Genomic DNA, 19,183 nt, shown 5'->3' with positions numbered 1-19,183 from the left:
TTGGCCTTTTGCAAAACACAAACACCCACGTTTGTGACTTTGAGATCCAACTCAAAGGTTTAGCAACACAAACTCTCCTGTTTGTGACTCCAAGACCACCCTTGAAAGTTTAGATCATCAACACCTTTAATGACTAGAGAAGGCAACAACTTCTACAACACTGGATCTTGAGATTCTTCAAGTAATAATATCGGTAAAAAATATGAGAGAGCTTTTTAGGTACAAAACCCTAAATACAAAAGAGGCACACCCTTCTCTCTCTTTAAAAAGCCTAATAAAAATGTGCTTAAGGTTTCCTTTATATACTAGGAGAAGTAGATTTGAAACCCTAATCCTTAATGAGCTTGAACTACTGTTTGGGCTTAATTAAAATTCTACAGATACGACTTTCGATTGGTCAAGCCTGTTCGTCGATCGATCGAACCAGGCAAATTCTGAAATCTTCTTTCTGCAGCTTGTATGTTCTTGTGTGTTCACGATTTGCCAATTATTCTAAACTTTTAGAATTCTTAGTGGTTAGCCTATACAGTTTCTCATGCTTCTTAAAAAGCTTGTACAATTTCTCATAGGCTGTATGGATGTCGTCTTGATCATCCATCTTCTCAAATTTGGATTCCACCAATTCCTCTTCTTCAACCACATCTTCAACAATCCCATCAGTAGGATTGACAGTGGTCGTGAAGGCATTTAAGATTCTGTCATCCTCATTGTCGGAATCATCTTCAGGCTTAGTGTCGCTCAAGGTAACAGCAGGTGCCTTACTCTTCCCAATGCTCTTGAGGTATGTAGGACACTCATGCTTCATGTGACCGAAGCCTTGACACCTAAAGCACTTAGGCCCTGAGGGAACAGTGTACTGACCACCTTCCTTAGCATTCTTCTTCCCTTTATCTTGGCCTTTAAACTGAGAAGAACTGGATTGCCTACGGTCCTTGTCAAAACCCTTTCCATTAGCGTTCTTCATAAATTTCTCGAACTGCCTAGTAATGTAGGACTTCATCTTGGAATCTTCATCATCAGAAGATTCATCTGTTTCACTGCTCTTGGCCTTCAGTGCCATACTCTTACTTTTACCTGACTTGCCTATTCTTGTCAACCCTAGCTCGTAGGTCTGCAAGTTTCCAACCAGCTCAGTCAGAGGAATCTTGTCAATATCCTTTGATTCCTCTATTTCCGTAATCTTGGCATGAAATCTCTTGGGCAGAGATTTGATCACTTTCCTCATAATCTTGGGTTCATAAATGGTTTCCCCAAGATTGAAGGCTGAGTTTACTATGTCCTTTAGCTTGGCATAAAACTCATCGAAAGACTCATCCTTCTCCATCTTTATCTCTTCAAAGCTTCTAGTGAGCCTCTGAAGTTTTGAGTCCTTGACAGCCTTAGTACCCTCATAGGTTGTCTAGAGAATGGTCCAAGCCTCCTTGGCAGTTTCAGTTGAGGATATCTTCTTGAACTCCTTATTGGTGATTGCACTGAACAATGCATTCAATGCTCTGCTGTTAAAGTTTGCCGCCTTAATCTTGGCATCATCCCAGTCAGCTAGCACTTCTGTAGGCTTAGTCTAGCCTATATCTACAGCTTGCCACACTTTCTCATCTAAAGACTGCAAGAAAGCTCTCATGCGTACTTCCTAGTATGCATAGTTAGTACCATCAAATAAAGAAGATATGATTAATGACTGTCCTCTATCCATGACAAACAGGGGTTAATGGATCAACACAGCAAAGATTAGACCCTAATCAGAGTGTGCCTGCTCTGATACCACTTGATAGGCCACAAATTGAATGACCCATTGTGATAGAAATTAATTAATTAATTAGCCAAGTTATTAATTAATCAACTTATCATGCAAACGCATAGTAACACAAACAAATCACCAATAAACTAAATATGCAGCGGAAAATAAATAACACGGTGATTTGTTTACGAATGGGGAAAACCTAACGGCAAAAATCCCATCGGGTGATTTTCAGGTTACCACTCCCGAAACTCTACTATTATCACAACAAGCGGTTACAAGTAAAGGAATCCAAGTACCTTACCAACCTACAGTTGAACCCTTACCCCAATGCCCAATTGGACTTGTTTTGTAGTGACAATTCTTCTTTCAGATGCACGACTCTCAGTACGTCACTAACCAATTGCGCGGATCCCAGTATATGACTTCAATCACCAACTAAGAAGGTTGTTGGTTGCAAAATTTTTCAGTTCATCCATATGATGAAAATCAAGAAGATGCTTAGTCATAAAACCTTACGGTGCACATACACAGCAACTTCTTCAAGAGAAAGAGATGAACTAAGGCAGGAATTTCGTCTCCGGTCACAATTTGCTTGAACAAAGTTTGCTCAAAGCTTGTGCAACTTGTGAACACTTTAACGGCTCTTAAACTGATCCTTTTATACGTCTAGGGTTAGGAGAAAAGAAAGCCCAAAGACACATTCACAGATCCCAAGAAAATCAAATTGGAATTATGAGAATCTTAAATCTCGATAGATAGTAGGTGTCGAGTAGCTGTCAAACAGGTGTTGAGCATACCAAATGTAGAACAGCTTCCTTAAGCTCGATAGATGCAGCTATCGAGCTTTAATGATTTTGCACTCTAAACTTGTTTTCTTGAATAGACTTGAAGGCTTCAATACTTGATCTTGAAACAAGGTTTCTTGAAGTATTTAAAGACATCCTAAATCTACCCAACTACAAGTAAAGTACGTTTTGTCAAAGAATAAGCCAATTACATAAAATCATGACATAAGTTCAAAAAGCATGTGAAACACATATGTCCTAACATAGTCTATCAGCAGCATTTTCTTGAACACATAATAATCAAATTTGAATGCACCGGATTCTTTCAGTTGTTGAACCAAACCCTAATGTCGGGTCTATAATGTTTGAAGCTGTCACGTTCCTCCAATTTGTCCATGCCTGCAAAATGATTTAAATGCCACACACAAAAATTCAGCATATAACTTCTTTTATTTTGTCAGTATCATTGTACAAGTAGAGCCCAATCTAAGGTAAAAGGAAAATGTATACGAAGATATTGTACTTACATAAGTAAGAAGATCCTCCCCATTTTATTCGTTACGGAAGTAACCGTTTTTTTGTTTGCATATCATTTCAAGAACTAACACGCCAAAACTAAAGATATCAGACTCTACTGAGAAGTGTCCATGGTATGCATACTTTAAAGCCATATACCCACTACATAAGAAAATTAATAACATAACTTTATATACTCACTGAATATGGAAATTAGTAACATTAGTCTAATTTAAATGACAATAGAGCTCTAAAGTCTTAACACCTATTAGGCTCTAAAAGTAGAACAATTGGCATATCGTGAACACAAACTTATCTAGATATAGATCCTAAAGTCTATAGGTATTATTAGACAATTCTCAAGGTGATACAAGTCAAGATTCAAGAATATACAAGCTACAGAAAGAAGAATTCTGAATTTTCCTGGTTTGACCGATCGAGAGACAGGTTTTATCGATCGAGAGTCATATCTACAAAATTTTAATTAAGCTCAAACAGCAGTTCAAGCCCAAAAAGGATTAGGGTTTCAGATCTACTTCTTCTAGTATATAAAGGAAACTCTAAGTATGAGAGACCGCACCCCCGGCCCGCCTTTATAGGATATTGGGCTAAACCCACGTGAATAGATGGAGTCGTGTTATTGCCTCTTAAAATAGAGGTTCGACTTATTATATTTTCCCCATTAGATTAAGGGGTTTACAATAGAGTCGCCACTTATTTAATTATTGGAATAAATAAGAAAACTAAAATTGAAAAATTCCTCATTTTATTAATTTGTAATTGAATTTACATTAATCATAGGAAAATTATATGGCTTTAGTCCTAGATACAATCTAAGATAAAGTACATGGTTTTGTTTTCTAGTTACAATCTAAAAATCGAAAATTACATGGATAAGCATTTGATCTACTAACCTTTGATCTAAGCTCAGAGGAAATGTTACAAGGTGGGAAAGTGTTAGACACCCACCTTGTCCGGTGAAACCGGTCTTCTAGACTAAGATGACCAACATTCATATCACATCATCTAATATGTTATCAATCAATTTACACGTTGAATTTAATGTATGTGCATGTTATAAACCCTAATTCAATTTATTAAGCATTGCATTTGGATTGAAAATAAACTCTAGTAAATGTGTATGGATGGTGATATCCTAGATTCAAGAATTTAAAAGAATTATTAAACAAACATTTTTTTCATGTTTTTTCATATGGATTTAAGATCGAAGCTAGTGTTATGCATGAACATGTGATGAACAACCATGAACATGTGATGAACAACCAAGAACACATAAAAACATTTAAGAACATTCAAACATATTCAAGAGAATTTAAATAGTTACTATCATGCTTTAATCCTAAATTCTCGTCATGGCAACACAAAAAACAAGTTAAGAAAATGGATTATACCTTCATGCAAGATCTATATGGTAGAGGAGGAGACTTTTGATAGAGGTCCTAAGGGTGGAGGAAAAGAAGAGTTAGGAGAGGAAGAGTGAGTCTCACTCAATACCTTGGGTCTCACTCAATACCTTGAGTCTTAGGAAGACCAAGATATGACAAGACTACTTAACTTCACTAAAATTTAAGAGAGGAGAAGAGAAGGGGTTTCTTGTTGTTTTTAGAATGAAGGAGAGGGGGGGTTTATATAGTAGTAGTGCAGGAAATATGAATGGAAGACCATTTAATGAGGGTTGACAGAGAATCATGAACCTAGACCTTATTTTAGCCTTGGGGGAAATTTGGTGCATTAAATGGAAAGATTGGTGGGAGTGAAGAGCAAGCTAAAATTCGGTTTTCTCATAGCTGTTTTAACAGTTTGTAAAGCCAACTTCGAATAATCATATCTGACTCAATTCTGATCGGAATTGTCTTGTTCTTATGCTCAAATTGAAGCCCCGGATGTCTAGTTTCTAGGAAAATTAACCTTATTCGTAGATTCAAAATATTCTGAGAGATATCAATGAAATGGTGAGCAGAGGTTATTTGTTAGAAAATGATTTCAGCACAATTAACATTAATAGGTCCCAAATTAGCTCTCAATTAACCTTAAATGGCTCTAATCACTCTCATTTCAAACATAATTGGTTCCAAATTTACCCTAATTAAAAAATAATTGTACAAATTACTCATTAAATGATTAATGTTTAACTATCTAGTTAATTAGGTGTGTGTAACCCTACCAAAAAATGTAGTCCTAACCAATTAAATTATGACACATCATCGTTCTCAAATTAATTATACTTATAACCAATTAAAATCAATTGTTCATAATCACATATAGTCGGACTCAATTTGTGATAGAGCATCTCGACCATTAGAACTTAATTTGATAATAACTTTCAATCTGATGGTTCGATTAAGACTTATAACCAGTCGATTTAATCGTTACAATATCAAGATTATTTTGGTGAAATGAGATTAAGGATCTAGTGACCAGAATCAAGATGCATATTCCTAAGGTGAAATTACCCTTTTACCCTCCATGTAAGGTTAAATACGGGTTGCAAAATGGGGTGTCAACACTAAGCACGTTTTTATAAGACTTTTCAAAGAGAGAAGAGTGTGTCTCCTTTGAATCTAAGGTTTTATACCCAAAAAGCTCTCTCATATCTTCTACTGGTATTATTCCTTGAAGAATCTCAAGATCCAATATTGTAGAACTTGCTGCCTTCTCTGATCATCAACAGTACCGATGATCTAAACCTTCAAAAATGGTCTTGGAGTCACAAATGGAGAGTTTGTGTTTTTTATCACAAGTGTGGGTGCTTGTGTTGCAAAAGCTTAATAGAGAAGGGTCTGTGGATTCAGAGCTTGCACATGGTCATGTCAATAAGTTCTACATATGGTAGCAATTGGATGTTAGTGATTTAAATCTTATTATAAACTTCGATTCTCTATAGTGGATTTGCTTTTTATCTTGAGGATAGTTAGGTTAAATCCTCCCCAGGTTTTTTACCGATTTAGTTTTCCTGGGTTATCATATCGTTTTGTTATTTATTTTTCCACTGCTTTACATAATATGATTGTTTTGTTTTAACTTAGATTTGAATAATAAACCTAAGTATTCATTTGATTAATTAATTAGGTTAAACAATTTAGTTTACAAGGTTCTAAAAACTAACAAGTGGTATCAGAGCGGGTTAGCTCTTGATTTAGGTTATTATACCTAGAGTTGATCCTTGATCCCCGTTATCATGAATAATTTTAAGTATCTTACTTTTTTTGATTATGATGTTTTGAATAAAAATGACACTATTGTTTCAGTTGATCTTTTTAAGGCTTGTGAAAGGAATTTGCAAGATTTCAGTCTTTCTCAGAATATTAGTATAATCTCTTAAATACACTCTACTTCACATGGATTTTCACCTACAAAGTTGAAGACTCATGCTATATAGGTGAGAAAAGACTTGCTAAGGTGAGTGTTGTTTACTTGTTCTTAATTTAATTCTTTCAATTATTTGTAGACATGTTTACTTTTAGTTTTTGGTTGTTTTATTTTCTTAGGTTGTTTTGATTATTCAAAAATCCAAAAACATTGAAAATTTTCAAGAAGACAAATATATTTTATTTTGTGTCTAGATTTATTTTTCTTGAGGATTACATGAATTATGATATCTCTTTCTTGATTTAGAACATGCTTGATATTTTGGAGAAATATAAAAAGTATGTGTTATATAAGTGCTAAGCTATTTCTAATTTTGATCTAAAAATTGATTGATTAATTTTTGAGTTATGTACTTTTTAGTATATGCTATTTTTATATGTGAACTGCAGAAAATATTTTTCTTAAGAGATATGATGGATAATAATGTGCAAATATTTTCTCTACTTGATTTGAGTTCAAACACCATCTGTTTATGGGTCACATAGTGTCAAGTTTGCATTTATTGAAAGAGAGAATATTTGTGTTCATGTGTACCCTTAGCTTATTTTTTTTGGTTAGGTTTTTGTCTTTTTACTTTTCCCCTCCTCCTAAATTTTCTCCAAAATTGTTATTTTCCAAAACTTGTTTTGTTTTTCCAATTTTTATAGGGGAGAAGCTTGTTTTTAACCTTTATTATTCATAGGGGGAGTTGTTGCTCTTCATAGGGGGAGTTGTTGCTCTTCATAGGAGGAGTTGTCTCTATTTTTTTATAGAGTTGAATTGTTTTGTGTTCCCTTAATTCTTTATTTTCTCTTACTCTCTGTTGCATATGTTTTCTGTCTATCTTTTGAGTAGGTTGTCTTTGTCAATACATGACAAAAAGGGGGAGAAATAGATGAAATGTGGGAATCTGTTTGTTTTGTTTAGGGGGAGATGAAATTGTTTTTGAAAGGGAGAGACAATAAAAGTTTTTGATGTATCTAACTTAGGGGGAGAGTTAGTTTACTTTTGTTTTTATATTTGTGTTTCATATTGATTATATGTCTTTCTTTCCACACATGCGGTAATGTGTTATTTTGAGTGTTTTCAGGAAAGACAGGTACCTTCTGATCAAGACCTTCTACCTCTTATTGCAACTTCTAATTTAGGAGTCTTAGATTGGGATTTGTGATGTAATTGAGCATTTTATTGGAGATGGTTCAATATTTGTTGGGACTTGATTTTACAACGCAACATAATTCTTGTAATTGACAATACAAACATGTAATATTATAGTAATTATAAATTTTACTTGCTAGGATACTTACTACGTTCTGACGATTCTATTTGTATTGATATGGGTTTGATCTAGTATAGCCAATCTTGCCAGGCCGAAATCTGCAATTTTGGGATTCATCTCATCATCTAACAGAATTTTACTAGTTTTGAGATCATGATGAATGATGCAAAGTCGAGAATCTTCATGAAGATAAAGAAGACCTTGAGCAATGCCTTCTATGATTTTGTAACACGTTTGCCAATCCAAATATGCACGTTTTGCGAGATCTAGATTATTCATTAAACTATGAGTCTATTGAAAAAGGACACATTCAAGTTTATTTGAGAATACATGCAACCTATAAAATATTATGAATAAATCTAGAATTTATGGAAGAATTGCAACCATACCAAATATAACTTGATCGAGGCTTCCATTCAGCACAAACTCATAAATCAAAAGCATTTCACATCCTTCCAAGCAGAAACCTCGTAGCTTAACTAAATTCTGATGTTGAAGCTTAGCAACTAACAATATCTCATTCTTAAATTCTAAATCACCTTGTCCAGAGCCCGGGGATAGCCTTTTGACAGCTATTTCTTGTCCATTGGAGAGCCTACCCTATAGACACATTAAAATATTCAATATGCAACCCTTGATACTAATAATAAAAAATTGTGAATTGAACTTGTTATGGCAAACAATTGATATACTTAACCATATGGAATTGTCAAATTACCTTATAAACAACACCAAATCCGCCTTGACCAAGTTTATTTGCATCAGAAAAGTTATCTGTAGCAACTCTAATTGTTGGAAAATGGAAATGCAAGGATTCAGTACTGCTAATTTCATCCACTGCTTCACATGTGGAACCAGTCAATACATCAGGATTAGATAAGCAGTTCTTTTTTTCTTTTTTCTTTTTCTGTTTAAAAAAAATTGATGCAATTTAAATTATGTGCATACGTCATTAATAGACTCGCAAACACTAATTACTGAAGTAATCGTAGAGAACTACTAATGCACAGAAAATGTTTTCCAGAGGAACACTAGCTCTTTTAATAGCTTATCTCTCTAGAAAATTTGATTTAATGTTAAAACGATGGTAGCTTAATTCTGTTTTGTAGGTACCCCTATTTGTTTTTCTATTATAATAAGCCACACAAGTATCATGAACACACCACCTCATATTTTATCTCTCTCACAAAAGCAAAAGGTGTCATCTGTATTAAATCACCTCAGGATACGAAGATCGAGCCTATCTCTAAATCACGATCACCAAGCTAAAAAATAGGAGGAAATATAGATAGCAATCAGAATTGATATTGAATGTTAGTTTGAATGCTATTATTATCTGGTGATCCAATAATCTGAACTAGAACTCATTGAAAAATACCCCACATTACTTCCATGTTCCGTTTTACCTATAAATTTGTAGGAAAAATTTATGCCTTGAAAGTCAATTAGTATTGCCTATAAATAAAGCATCATATATGTATATATAAACACACACTTATTGTCTGAATTTATTCTTATATTTTAAAGAAATTATATATTTGAAAATAGGAACAACAAACCAAATTTCAACTTACTTTTAGCTTTCTTTCTTTGCTTCCTCACCCTTAAAGAGATGTAGATGCAGATGCAGGTGATTATTACAACGAGAATGATCACCACAACTATGTTGATGATAGTTTTAGATGAGTTACTTCCCTTTCCTGTAAAAATCAGATATCTGTACTCAATAAAACATTCCAAGCTTAAATTTGAAATTAACATTATTAGTGGGAAAAAGAAGTTAAAAATTGAAAACAAAAGTTGAAAGCATGAATAATTAATTATATATCAACAATCAATATACATTCATTTTAACACCATGTTGAGTTATCAACTTATGATGAAACACAATTAAAAGTCTCGTAACTTGAACAATATTACTTTTACGTGGATTTATTACTGACACTTAACTTATTAGACATCAATTAGTTTAAGTGTGAAATAAAGTATATGCTTGATTAAAAATATAAGAAACATTGGTGACCTAGAAATATGATAAATATTGTGAGGTGTGAAAAGATATCCCACTTGGACAAGTTGCCATGCTGCACAACTCATCACCATCGCCCACATAACAACCCACTAAGACAAGTGGGGTGGGCTTTTTATTATTTTATTATGCTATTCTTCAGGTCATGGAAGTTGATCATTTTGGCTGCATATGAGCAAGCAGTCCTATCACAATTAACCACAAGATTTTATATCCATATTAAGGACACTGCAGTGTAATAAGAGACTCATAAAGAAAACCTATCCACCAAATTTATACTACTTATAGACATATAGTCACACTAATGATCTGTCGTTATTTCTGAAATGTATATTTTTGGTTTGAAATTTCAGTCAAGAATAATGATCATGAATCTCTGTTTGAGATAACAAACTGGTTAAAAATTAGCAATCCATAGAACCCATAAGCAGAAGCGTGTATTCACAAGGAAAAATGCTAAAGCTACCGTAGAAATTAACGCCATTAGTTATACTTTGGTGGCTATTAATTTTAAAGGTAAACACATGCTCGTAGATAGCAAAAAGCTTATAGGCTTCCTTTGGTGCAGAGTTTGAGAAAGTGGGAGATGAAAAATATTTTGAGGATAGAAAGGTAGGAGGATAAATAAAATAATTCTAGAGACACAACTAATCATATGTCTAATTTCACAACTTACTTATGATTTGTGCTATTGTATGTTTGGTTGGGAGATTAAAAAAGTCAGATGATGGAAAATAAATATAAATTTGCTCTGTTTGGTGGAGAAGAAAATGAGAGCAATAAAAAATTAAAGTTTGTATAAATTTACAAATAAAGAAGAAGATTGGGATAGGACCAAAATGATAGTTGGTGGGTAGAAAATAAAAATAAAAAGGTAATGTAAAAGGACAATTAAGTCATTTTGGCTTAACTATTCAATTTTAGTCAAATTTTCTCCCCCAATTTGGTGGGCCCAGTGAAAAGCACTTTTAACTCTATCATTTTCCCTCTTATTTTGAGTGTTTTTCCTCATTCATCAAATAATGGAAAGCATTACTTTTTCACCAACTTTTCCACCCAAAATTTCTACCCTCTTTATTTTCATCGCAAGTTGTGGCAAAAGTCGTGGTAGAAATTGTAATCCTAACATTTTCCATAAAACATTTCCAAATTAATTTTTTAAGTGGCAATTATTCGCAAATGAGAAGAAAAAATGATCAAACTAATCAATACTTTTGGAGTGTTAAGAAATCATGGCCCGGCTTTTACTCCTAGAAAATTTTGAAGGACAAAACAAAAGTTAAAACTTAAAAGCGTAAATAATTTAAAAGGCACAAAAATTACTTCTTCTTTTTTTCTTTTCTTTTTATCAATTTTGTGGATAGCAGAGGAGTGGGAGTGATGCAGGTGCAGAAGCAATAAGAAACAAAACCCCATGTTAAAAGCTTCACAATAGTATACTAATTATAGAGGCAAATATCTCCATGAGTGGTGCTAAATCATTTAGCTTAATCAGAGGTGAGCGTAAATCATTATAGGACTAATCAAACTCTGCAACTAATCCCAATCTAGCCATTATAAAGGAAAAAAAAAAAAAGAATGTAAATAACTTATTTACAAATAGCCGATCAGATAACAATATGCGTAGCAAACTTAATATGGCACGTGCGGATGTGCCTCAGTGATCTTTTAAGTTAAAACATTATGAGCTGTAAGTGTTTGTGTTTTGACTGATATACCGCATGTAGTTTAATGTGAAAATTTTAGCTTTTATGCTATTATACACTTATTGATGTGAGTGCTTCTTCCACGTGCGTACGTTTGGAAACATACCTTTTGAAGGCACAAGAGGAGGAGATATTGATTTTGCAGGCGCAGGAGGAGGAGATATTGATTTTGCAGGCGCAGGAGGAGGAGATAATAATGGCGACGATCCAACAAGAGGGCTGCCATAGAATTGTTCACGCTCTATTCTTAAGTTACAGCTGGGTGCAAGAATTCTCACTCCAGCATTTTCACTACAGCAATCTTGAAAATAGCTTTGAGCGCCAACTAAGCAATTGCTACAATCACTCTCTGACAAATCAGGACTACATTGCATAAGCCCGTAGATCGTAGAGTTTTGACTTTTATAATTCGCATTTCCAACTGCAACCTTGCCAAAATCACCTCCAGCTGAAGCTCCAACTCTCAGGTCATAAAATAAGGTTCTTGACACCTCGTTGGACTCAGTCAAGTTCGAGACACGACCAGCTACAAGAGCTCGAGTAGGTGTAAATTCTATAACACCAAATATTGAGTTGTTTGAGTATCGAACTGTACAATTCATGTACCACATGATGCCCTCTTTCTCGTTTGGAAACAACTCTTAAGAGCTCATGAGCTGAATTGCTGACACAGGTACCGCAATCAGTTGTTGTAAGGTCAGCTTTACAAAGCCCAGTGGCGTAAACTTTGTTGGTGCCCTCTCCGGCCGAGAAACTGTAGAACCCATAATTGATTTGGGTGTTGGAAGAGAGGTTGGAGATGAGGGTGTTGAGGTTCGCTCTGAAGGTACTGTTACTGCTCACATTACCACTAGTTGAAAAATCATGGAGAACGTAGGGATCTCGCTGCAATACTAAGCTGTGACTAACATGGGAACGAGTAGAATGGCATAAAAGAAAAGTGGTAATCTTGAAGTGCTCACCATTATTATTCCCCTGTATTCTGCATCAATGGGAAGATTTTAACATAGAATGCTAAATGATTCGACGATAATTATACCGGGTGTAAAAAAATGAATACCTTTTATTGGAAAAATGAAGATGAATATTGAATAGATTATTAGCATGTGGTGTACTTATCACTTGACTTGGAATTGTTTTTTTTTTTTTTTTTTTTTTTTTTTTTGGGATTTTGACCCCTAAAATAAAATTTTAAACATTCTAATCCTAAATTTTGTTTAAACCCAATTGAAATAAACTTGAAATATAATCATATTAGTGCTATTTTCACAATATTTTTACAATAAAGGTTAAGTGGCAAGTTATAATTGGTTTTTTATCTAAACTTGTAACTGACATAACTTTTTTATATACCTTTAACAGCTTGCTATCTAGATTTTATTGCGTAAATGTTTTGTCAATAGTACTACTCTTAAAATTGCTCTTTTATTAAAAAATAAATAAACCTTCTCTCTGGACTTTGGTTTACTTTACTATTGATGGTAGAATAAAACTATTTTTTTCTGCATTTTTTTCTTCATCCACAAAAAAATTACACCACTTGTACAACCAATTGATCTATATTTACATCCCTTCTATATTTTCTTTCTAACTAATCAAGTAGTTGGATAAGTGTTCTACAGTTTTTCGAATTCAAAAAGTCTTTTAGTGCTTGCTCCAATTCCAAGAGAATGACCACATATGTGGTTAAAAATTCATACACTTCAAAAGAAAAATCTTATATAAGTTACTATTTTTTTTCCTTAGTTTAACGTTTACTCCCAACCACTCTTAGGTCTGTTACTATTCTTCGTTATCATATATTTTTATTTAACTGATATTACGTATGATTATAATAAATTATTATTAATTTAACAAATATTATGATTGATTATTTATTTATATTTATTTATGCATTCTATCGTTGTTTTCTTATTGATCTTTAAATTATTAATAATTTTTTTAGACTATTGTACGATATAGCTGTATTGTATACTATTTAGAATACTATGTTAAATTATTGTATGTAATATGACAATTGTATATACAAAATATATATATATATATATATATATCATTTTATTTTTTACTCCCCACAACAAAATCCTAGCTCAAGACACTTTTGTATGGCTGTATACCTTTCACATTTAGTGTTTAAGTCAATGAAGTCAATAAGATTCTCAAAAGAAAAATATTTTGTACTAGAATCTATATTCAAATTGAAGTTGGGAAATTAAATATTTTGATAATAATAAGGACTCGTGTACTATTTTAAGTTTACCGTTATTTTAAAAATACATATTTATACACTAATAAGTTTAAAAGTATTTACATTATTTGAAAAACATATAAATTTAAAGATTCTCTAAGGTGAGTGTTGCTGACTTGTCTCTAATTTAATTCTTTTAATTGTTTGTAGACATGTCTTGTTTCTGTTTTTGGTTGTTTTGTTTGTTTTAGAATGTTTTTTTATTTAATAAAAAAAATCCAAAAACATTGAAAATTTTTCAAAAAGACAAAAATATTTTATTTTGAGTCTTGTTTTATTTTTCTTGAGGATTACATGAATTATGATATCTCTCTTGATTTAGAACATGCTTGACATTGTGGAGAAACCTGAATAGCATGTGTTATATAAGTGCTAAGCTTTTTCTGATTTTGTATGAATATGTACTAGTTTGTACATGTACTTATAGGTTAATTAAGAAATTGATATTTCTTATTTGTGTACCCTCTATAACTTAGTTAAGCACTGTTATGCATTGCATTTGCATTGTTCATTTAGCATAATGTGTGCTTTTTGATTTTGGTCATAAATTTTTTTTAAACCAAAAAGATTTTTGTGTTTTGTATTTCACATCTTGGATTTATAATCAAGGTTTGGCTATATAATCTTTACATAATATGTTTATGTACCTTGTTTAGCCTGAATGAGCTTCTTTTATTGCACTTTACTAGTTTGAGTTTTGTAATGCATGTTGTGTGAGAGATGTTTATAGTTTTTGATCACTTTGTCCTGATCTTGAAGGCACATGTCTTTGACTGTCGGACTTGAACCTTTTGAGAAAGGTATAAATAACCATCTCACCACTATTTACTAGCCAATCATGAACATCTTAGTGCATATCGTATGATTTTGTGCTCGAGAAAGTATAGCACATGCACAAAAAGAACATAAGGTGTAGCCTCGATTTAAACAAATAAAATTGGTGTGTACATTATCCCGGCTATTTTAATAAGTTTCTGCTCAAATAAAATTAGTGTGTATATTATGAGGCAAATCAAGAAACTTACATGATTGTAAGGTTGTTTTCTAGGAGATGTGGGAGTTATATGATGCAACTCTTTTGGTGATAGTCTCTTTCAAATTCTATGTGATGAATTTTGTAGAAATTGTGATCGATTTCTATTTACATATCACCTCACATGTTTTTCAAGTTTTTGCTAGTTGCACACACTACATAAGTTACTCTTTGCTAAACTTGGTACATTATATTGTGTGTGATCTTGTTGTGGCCATCCAAGATTACATGTTCCTGGATTTTGATGCAAAATGTCTTTAATGTTTGAGTTTTGGAGACAAATTGGTTGAAAAACTTTTTTTTGGAAGATCTGGGTTGAATTCAAGTGTATCTAACTTAGGGGGAGAGTTAGAATTTACTTTTTTTTTTTTTTATTCTATTTCATATTATTGTTTATATGTCTTTCTTTCCACACATGCGGTGATGTGTTTGTTGAGTGTTTCAGGAAAGACAAGTACATTCTAATTAAGACCTTCTACCTCTTATTAGCAACTTCTTGGTTAGGAGTCTTAGATTGGGATTTGTGATGTAATTGGGCATTTTATTGTATTGGGTTGTTCTTGTATTTGAGCATTCTATTTTTTTGAAAGTTTTGTCACGAATTATCAAAGGGGGAGATTGTTAGGTTCTAAAAGTTTAGAACAATTGGCAAATTAAATCGTGAACACAAACTTGTTTAAATATAGATTTTAGAGTCTATAGGTATTATTAGACAATGCTCAAGGTGATTCAAATCAAGATTCAAGAATATACAAGCTGTAGGAAGAAGATTTTATAATCTGTTTGGTTCAATCGATCGAAAGACAGGCTCGATCGATCGAAAGTTGTATCTGCAGAATTTTAATTAAGCCCAAACAGCAGTTCAAGCCTACTAAGGATTAGGGTTTCAGATCTACTTCTCCCAGTATATAAAGGGAACCCTCAGCACGTTTTTATAAGGCTTTTTAGAGAGAGAAGAGAGTGCCTCTTTTGTATTTAGGGTTTTGTTCCTTAAAAGCTCTCTTATGTCTTCTACCGGTGTTATTACTTGAAGAATCTCAAGATCTGGTATTGTAGAAGTTGCTACCTTCTCTAGTCATCAAAGGTGCTGATGATCTAAACCTTCAAGGGTGATCTTGGAGTCACAAACAGGAGAGTTTATGTTGCTAAACCTTTGAGTGGGATCTCAAAGTCACAAACGTGGGTGTTTGTGTTTTGCAAAGGCCAAAGAAAGAAGGAGTCCGTGGTCTCAGAGCTTGCACGTGGTCGTGTCAGTAAGTTTCTACTGATGGGTAGTAATAAGATATTAGTGGTCTAAGTCACTATTGTAAAACTTCGATTCTTTCTAATGGATTTGCTTTTTACCTTGAGGATAGCTAGGTTAAATCCTCCCCAAGTTTTTTACCGGTTTGGTTTTTCTTGGTTATCATATTATTGTGTTATTTATATTTCTGCTGCTATGCATGATATGATTGTTTGATTATAATAACCTAGATTTGAAATTTGGACTAAGTAATAACTTGGCTAATTAACTAGGTTAATACAATTGTGTTTTAAGGGGTCTAAAAACATACACTTTTCAACTCCCAATAGAGCACTTGATTAACGTCACATCACCATGGTCATTCTCCACATGGGGAATTGATATATTGGGCCCTCTACCTCTTAGTAAGAAGCAAGTAAAGTTTAGGGTCGTCGTTATTGACTATTTCACGAAGTGGGTGGAAGCAAAGCCTTTAGCAATTATAACGAAGGCCAAAATACGACACTTCGTATGGAAAAACCTCATCTATTAGTTCAAGATTCCATTGATCATCATCTCTGACAATGGACAACAGTTTGACAGCCACAAGTTCAGAGATTTTTGCAAGGAGCTGGCGATAAGGAATCAATATTCCTCCCCTGGACATCCATAAGCAAACAGCTAGACCGAAGTTACAAATTGGACTTTGCTCAAACTAATCAAAACCTGACTTAAGGGGGCAAAAGGAGTATGGCCTGACAAGCTTCCAGGAGTTCTATGGGCCTACAGAACGACGATGAGGACACCAACAGGTTAGACACCCTTCAAGCTAGCGTTTGGAACTGAAGCAATAATTCCTGTGGAAGTTGGAATGTCAAGTCTCAGAAGAACACGTTATGGCGAACACAACAATGACGAGGGCCTCAAGCTAGCTCTGGATTGCTTACCCGAGATCAGAGACGACGCAACTCGAAGAATGGCCCTGTATTAGGAGAGGATGACGAGGTACTATAATTAGAGGGTAAAGCTAAAGCGTTTCAATCCTGAAGATATGGTTTTGCGAAAGGTTTCACAAGCCACCAAAGATCCAAATGAAGGGAAGTTAGGCCCCAGCTGGGAAGGTCCATACAAGGTCATCCGCTATTCAAGAAGAGGGAGCTACTACTTGGAGGATCCAAATGGGAAACCCTTGCCCCATCCTTGGAATGCAGAGAACCTTAAAAAGTACTATCAGTAAAGGAACAAACCTTCAGCATTAATAAGTTCCAGAATTTGGAACATCTCATCTATTCATCTATAGATAAGCGGGATTTCAATTTCATTGTTTTTATACATTTGTTCTATGTTCAGTAATTTATTTTAGCACTTTCTGTGTTTTGGTGAAGTATTATCCTTGTAACCCCCTTTTTTTATAAACAAGGATGAATAAAACAAACAAAACATCTGCTGAGCTAATTCTTTTCAAATGATTAGATGGCAAACACTCCATAGTGAAAATCTCATTTAATCGAAAAGAAAAGTTCAAAGCACGACAATTATGATAAAAACTCCGCCAACATCATAGATGAGTTTAAATCATAACTAAGTGATAAAAACTTTAAGTTTAAATCACGAGGATAAAACCTTCGCCAATATGAATGACAAAGTTAAAAATCCAAATCAATTGATAAAAACTTTAAGTTTAAATCACAAGAATAAAAGCTTTGCCAATATGAATGACGAAGTTAAAAATCCAAATCAAGTGAGACTTTTAGTTTAAATCACGAGGGTAAAAGTTCGTCAATATGAATGACAAAAATGCTTAGAGGAGCATTAACAAACATAACTACACCAACCCGAAGCAAACTATAAAAAGGGAATAGAACTTAGGTAAAAGGGACATGAAAAACTTGATATACACTTGTCAGAGAATTCTTTGAGAGCCATTTAGCTAACTTTAGCATCGGAGTATTCTCAATTGGCACCACGCCAGTGAAACCTCCATTGCCTTTCTTTTCTTGACAAGGTCAATTTTCGGCTTCATCAAAAATGTTCAAGGCCACGCCTGAAAAGGAACATACCATTCAAAGTGTGAATCAAAAATACCTAACATTGTCCATTGCAGTGTGAGAAACTCATAAACGAAACATATCCACCAAATTTTTGTACTACGTATAGACATAGTCAGACCAATGATCTGTTGTTATTTCTGGTTTTTTTTTTTTTTTTTTTTGTTTAAAATTTCTGTCAAGACTAATGATCATGAATCTAAATGTGAGATAACGAACTGGTGAAAATTTGGCATAGCTTTAGAACCCTTGAGCGGAAGCATTTATTAACAGAGAAAATGCTAAAGCTACCGTAGAAACTAGAAAGGCCATTAATTACTTCTGTGGCTATTAAATTTGAAGGTAATCACATACTCGCAGATAACAAAAAAGCATTAGGGCTTTCTTTGGTGTTAAAGATGAAAAAGTGGAAATAAAAATGTTGTGAAGATAGAAATAGTAATCCTAGAGATCCAACCAATCACATATCTTTTTCTTTTTCCTTTTTTTTTTTTTTTTTTTTTTTTTTTTAAATTTTAAGAATCAACATTGAGTACTCTTTATTTAAGTTCTAGAAAAATCAGCAACAACATAATTGAAATGTCTAGTGAAACAAATTCCATCCCGACTAAGAGAGGAGAAGAAAGTTTTGTTCTCCTAACTGAAGCATAGGCTATAACATTACTCTGCTGCCTAATATTATGAACGGTCTTGACACAAAAAGTGGTGAACGGTGGGTTCAAGATCGTGGGTTTGGCTTATAGGTAGTTGTATGTGAGTTTTGTTGTATTGGAAGGGGTGATTATTGTTCTGCCGATCTTGTTGTTGCAGCCCATGTTTTATGTTAATTTTCTTGGTTCTTGTCAATTATGTTCATTTTATGTGTTTGTGTTTTATGGGTTTTGAATTTTCTAGGATTTTGTTATTTGGATTTTGCAAAGTTTGTGGGTTGCTAAACTTTGCGGGAAGAACATTGTGCCTTCAGTAGCTAAGTTTGTTGTTCAAGGTGGGTTTGTTCAAAATGCGATCTACGTGTGTGCTTGAGTTTGAGATTGCAAAGTTGCCTTTGTGTGTGTATACTGGCCTTTTTTGATCCGGCTCATCCTGTTAGCTTTCCACCACCGTAAAAATTAAAAAGACCGTTAATCAATCCTTTTGTAATTGCCAAGACTCTTATAATTTAATTGGTTGACATGTTTTGGTGTTTTTAATAGAGATAATTAAATTT

At 33.6% G+C, this 19,183-nt stretch overlaps 1 protein-coding gene across 1 annotated transcript; it reads right to left on the bottom strand.

Annotated features, from left to right (window-relative positions):
• Positions 1-10,949: 10,949 nt before the first annotated feature.
• Positions 10,950-16,595, bottom strand: LOC115991157 (cysteine-rich receptor-like protein kinase 29). Its single transcript, XM_031114898.1, has 4 exons — positions 16,450-16,595; positions 12,103-12,407; positions 11,532-11,978; positions 10,950-10,969 (listed from the first exon to the last, which is right to left on the bottom strand). The coding sequence occupies exons 1-4, from the start codon at positions 16,593-16,595 to the stop codon at positions 10,950-10,952; spliced, it is 918 nt and encodes a 305-aa protein (XP_030970758.1).
• Positions 16,596-19,183: the final 2,588 nt, after the last annotated feature.

The sequence above is a fragment of the Quercus lobata genome, chromosome 5, assembly GCF_001633185.2.
Source record: "Quercus lobata isolate SW786 chromosome 5, ValleyOak3.0 Primary Assembly, whole genome shotgun sequence".
NCBI classification, from domain to species: domain Eukaryota; kingdom Viridiplantae; phylum Streptophyta; class Magnoliopsida; order Fagales; family Fagaceae; genus Quercus; species Quercus lobata.
Note: the sequence above shows the minus strand (reverse complement) of the source record. Positions and strands in the feature narration are given on the sequence as shown.

What these genes read in the sequence shown, in the direction of transcription:
- LOC115991157 (XM_031114898.1), bottom strand. Translation starts at nt 16,595, where the DNA reads ATGTCCAGGGGAGGAATATTGATTCCTTATCGCCAGCTCCTTGCAAAA. An exon ending in GTTTTTCCATACGAAGTGTC is followed by an intron (nt 12,408 to 16,449) that starts GTATTTTGGCCT and finishes CCATTGATGCAG; the next exon opens with AATACAGGGGAATAATAATG. An exon ending in TCCTCTTGTGCCTTCAAAAG is followed by an intron (nt 10,970 to 11,531) that starts GTATGTTTCCAA and finishes AAAATTTTCTAG; the next exon opens with GAGTAAAAGCCGGGCCATGA.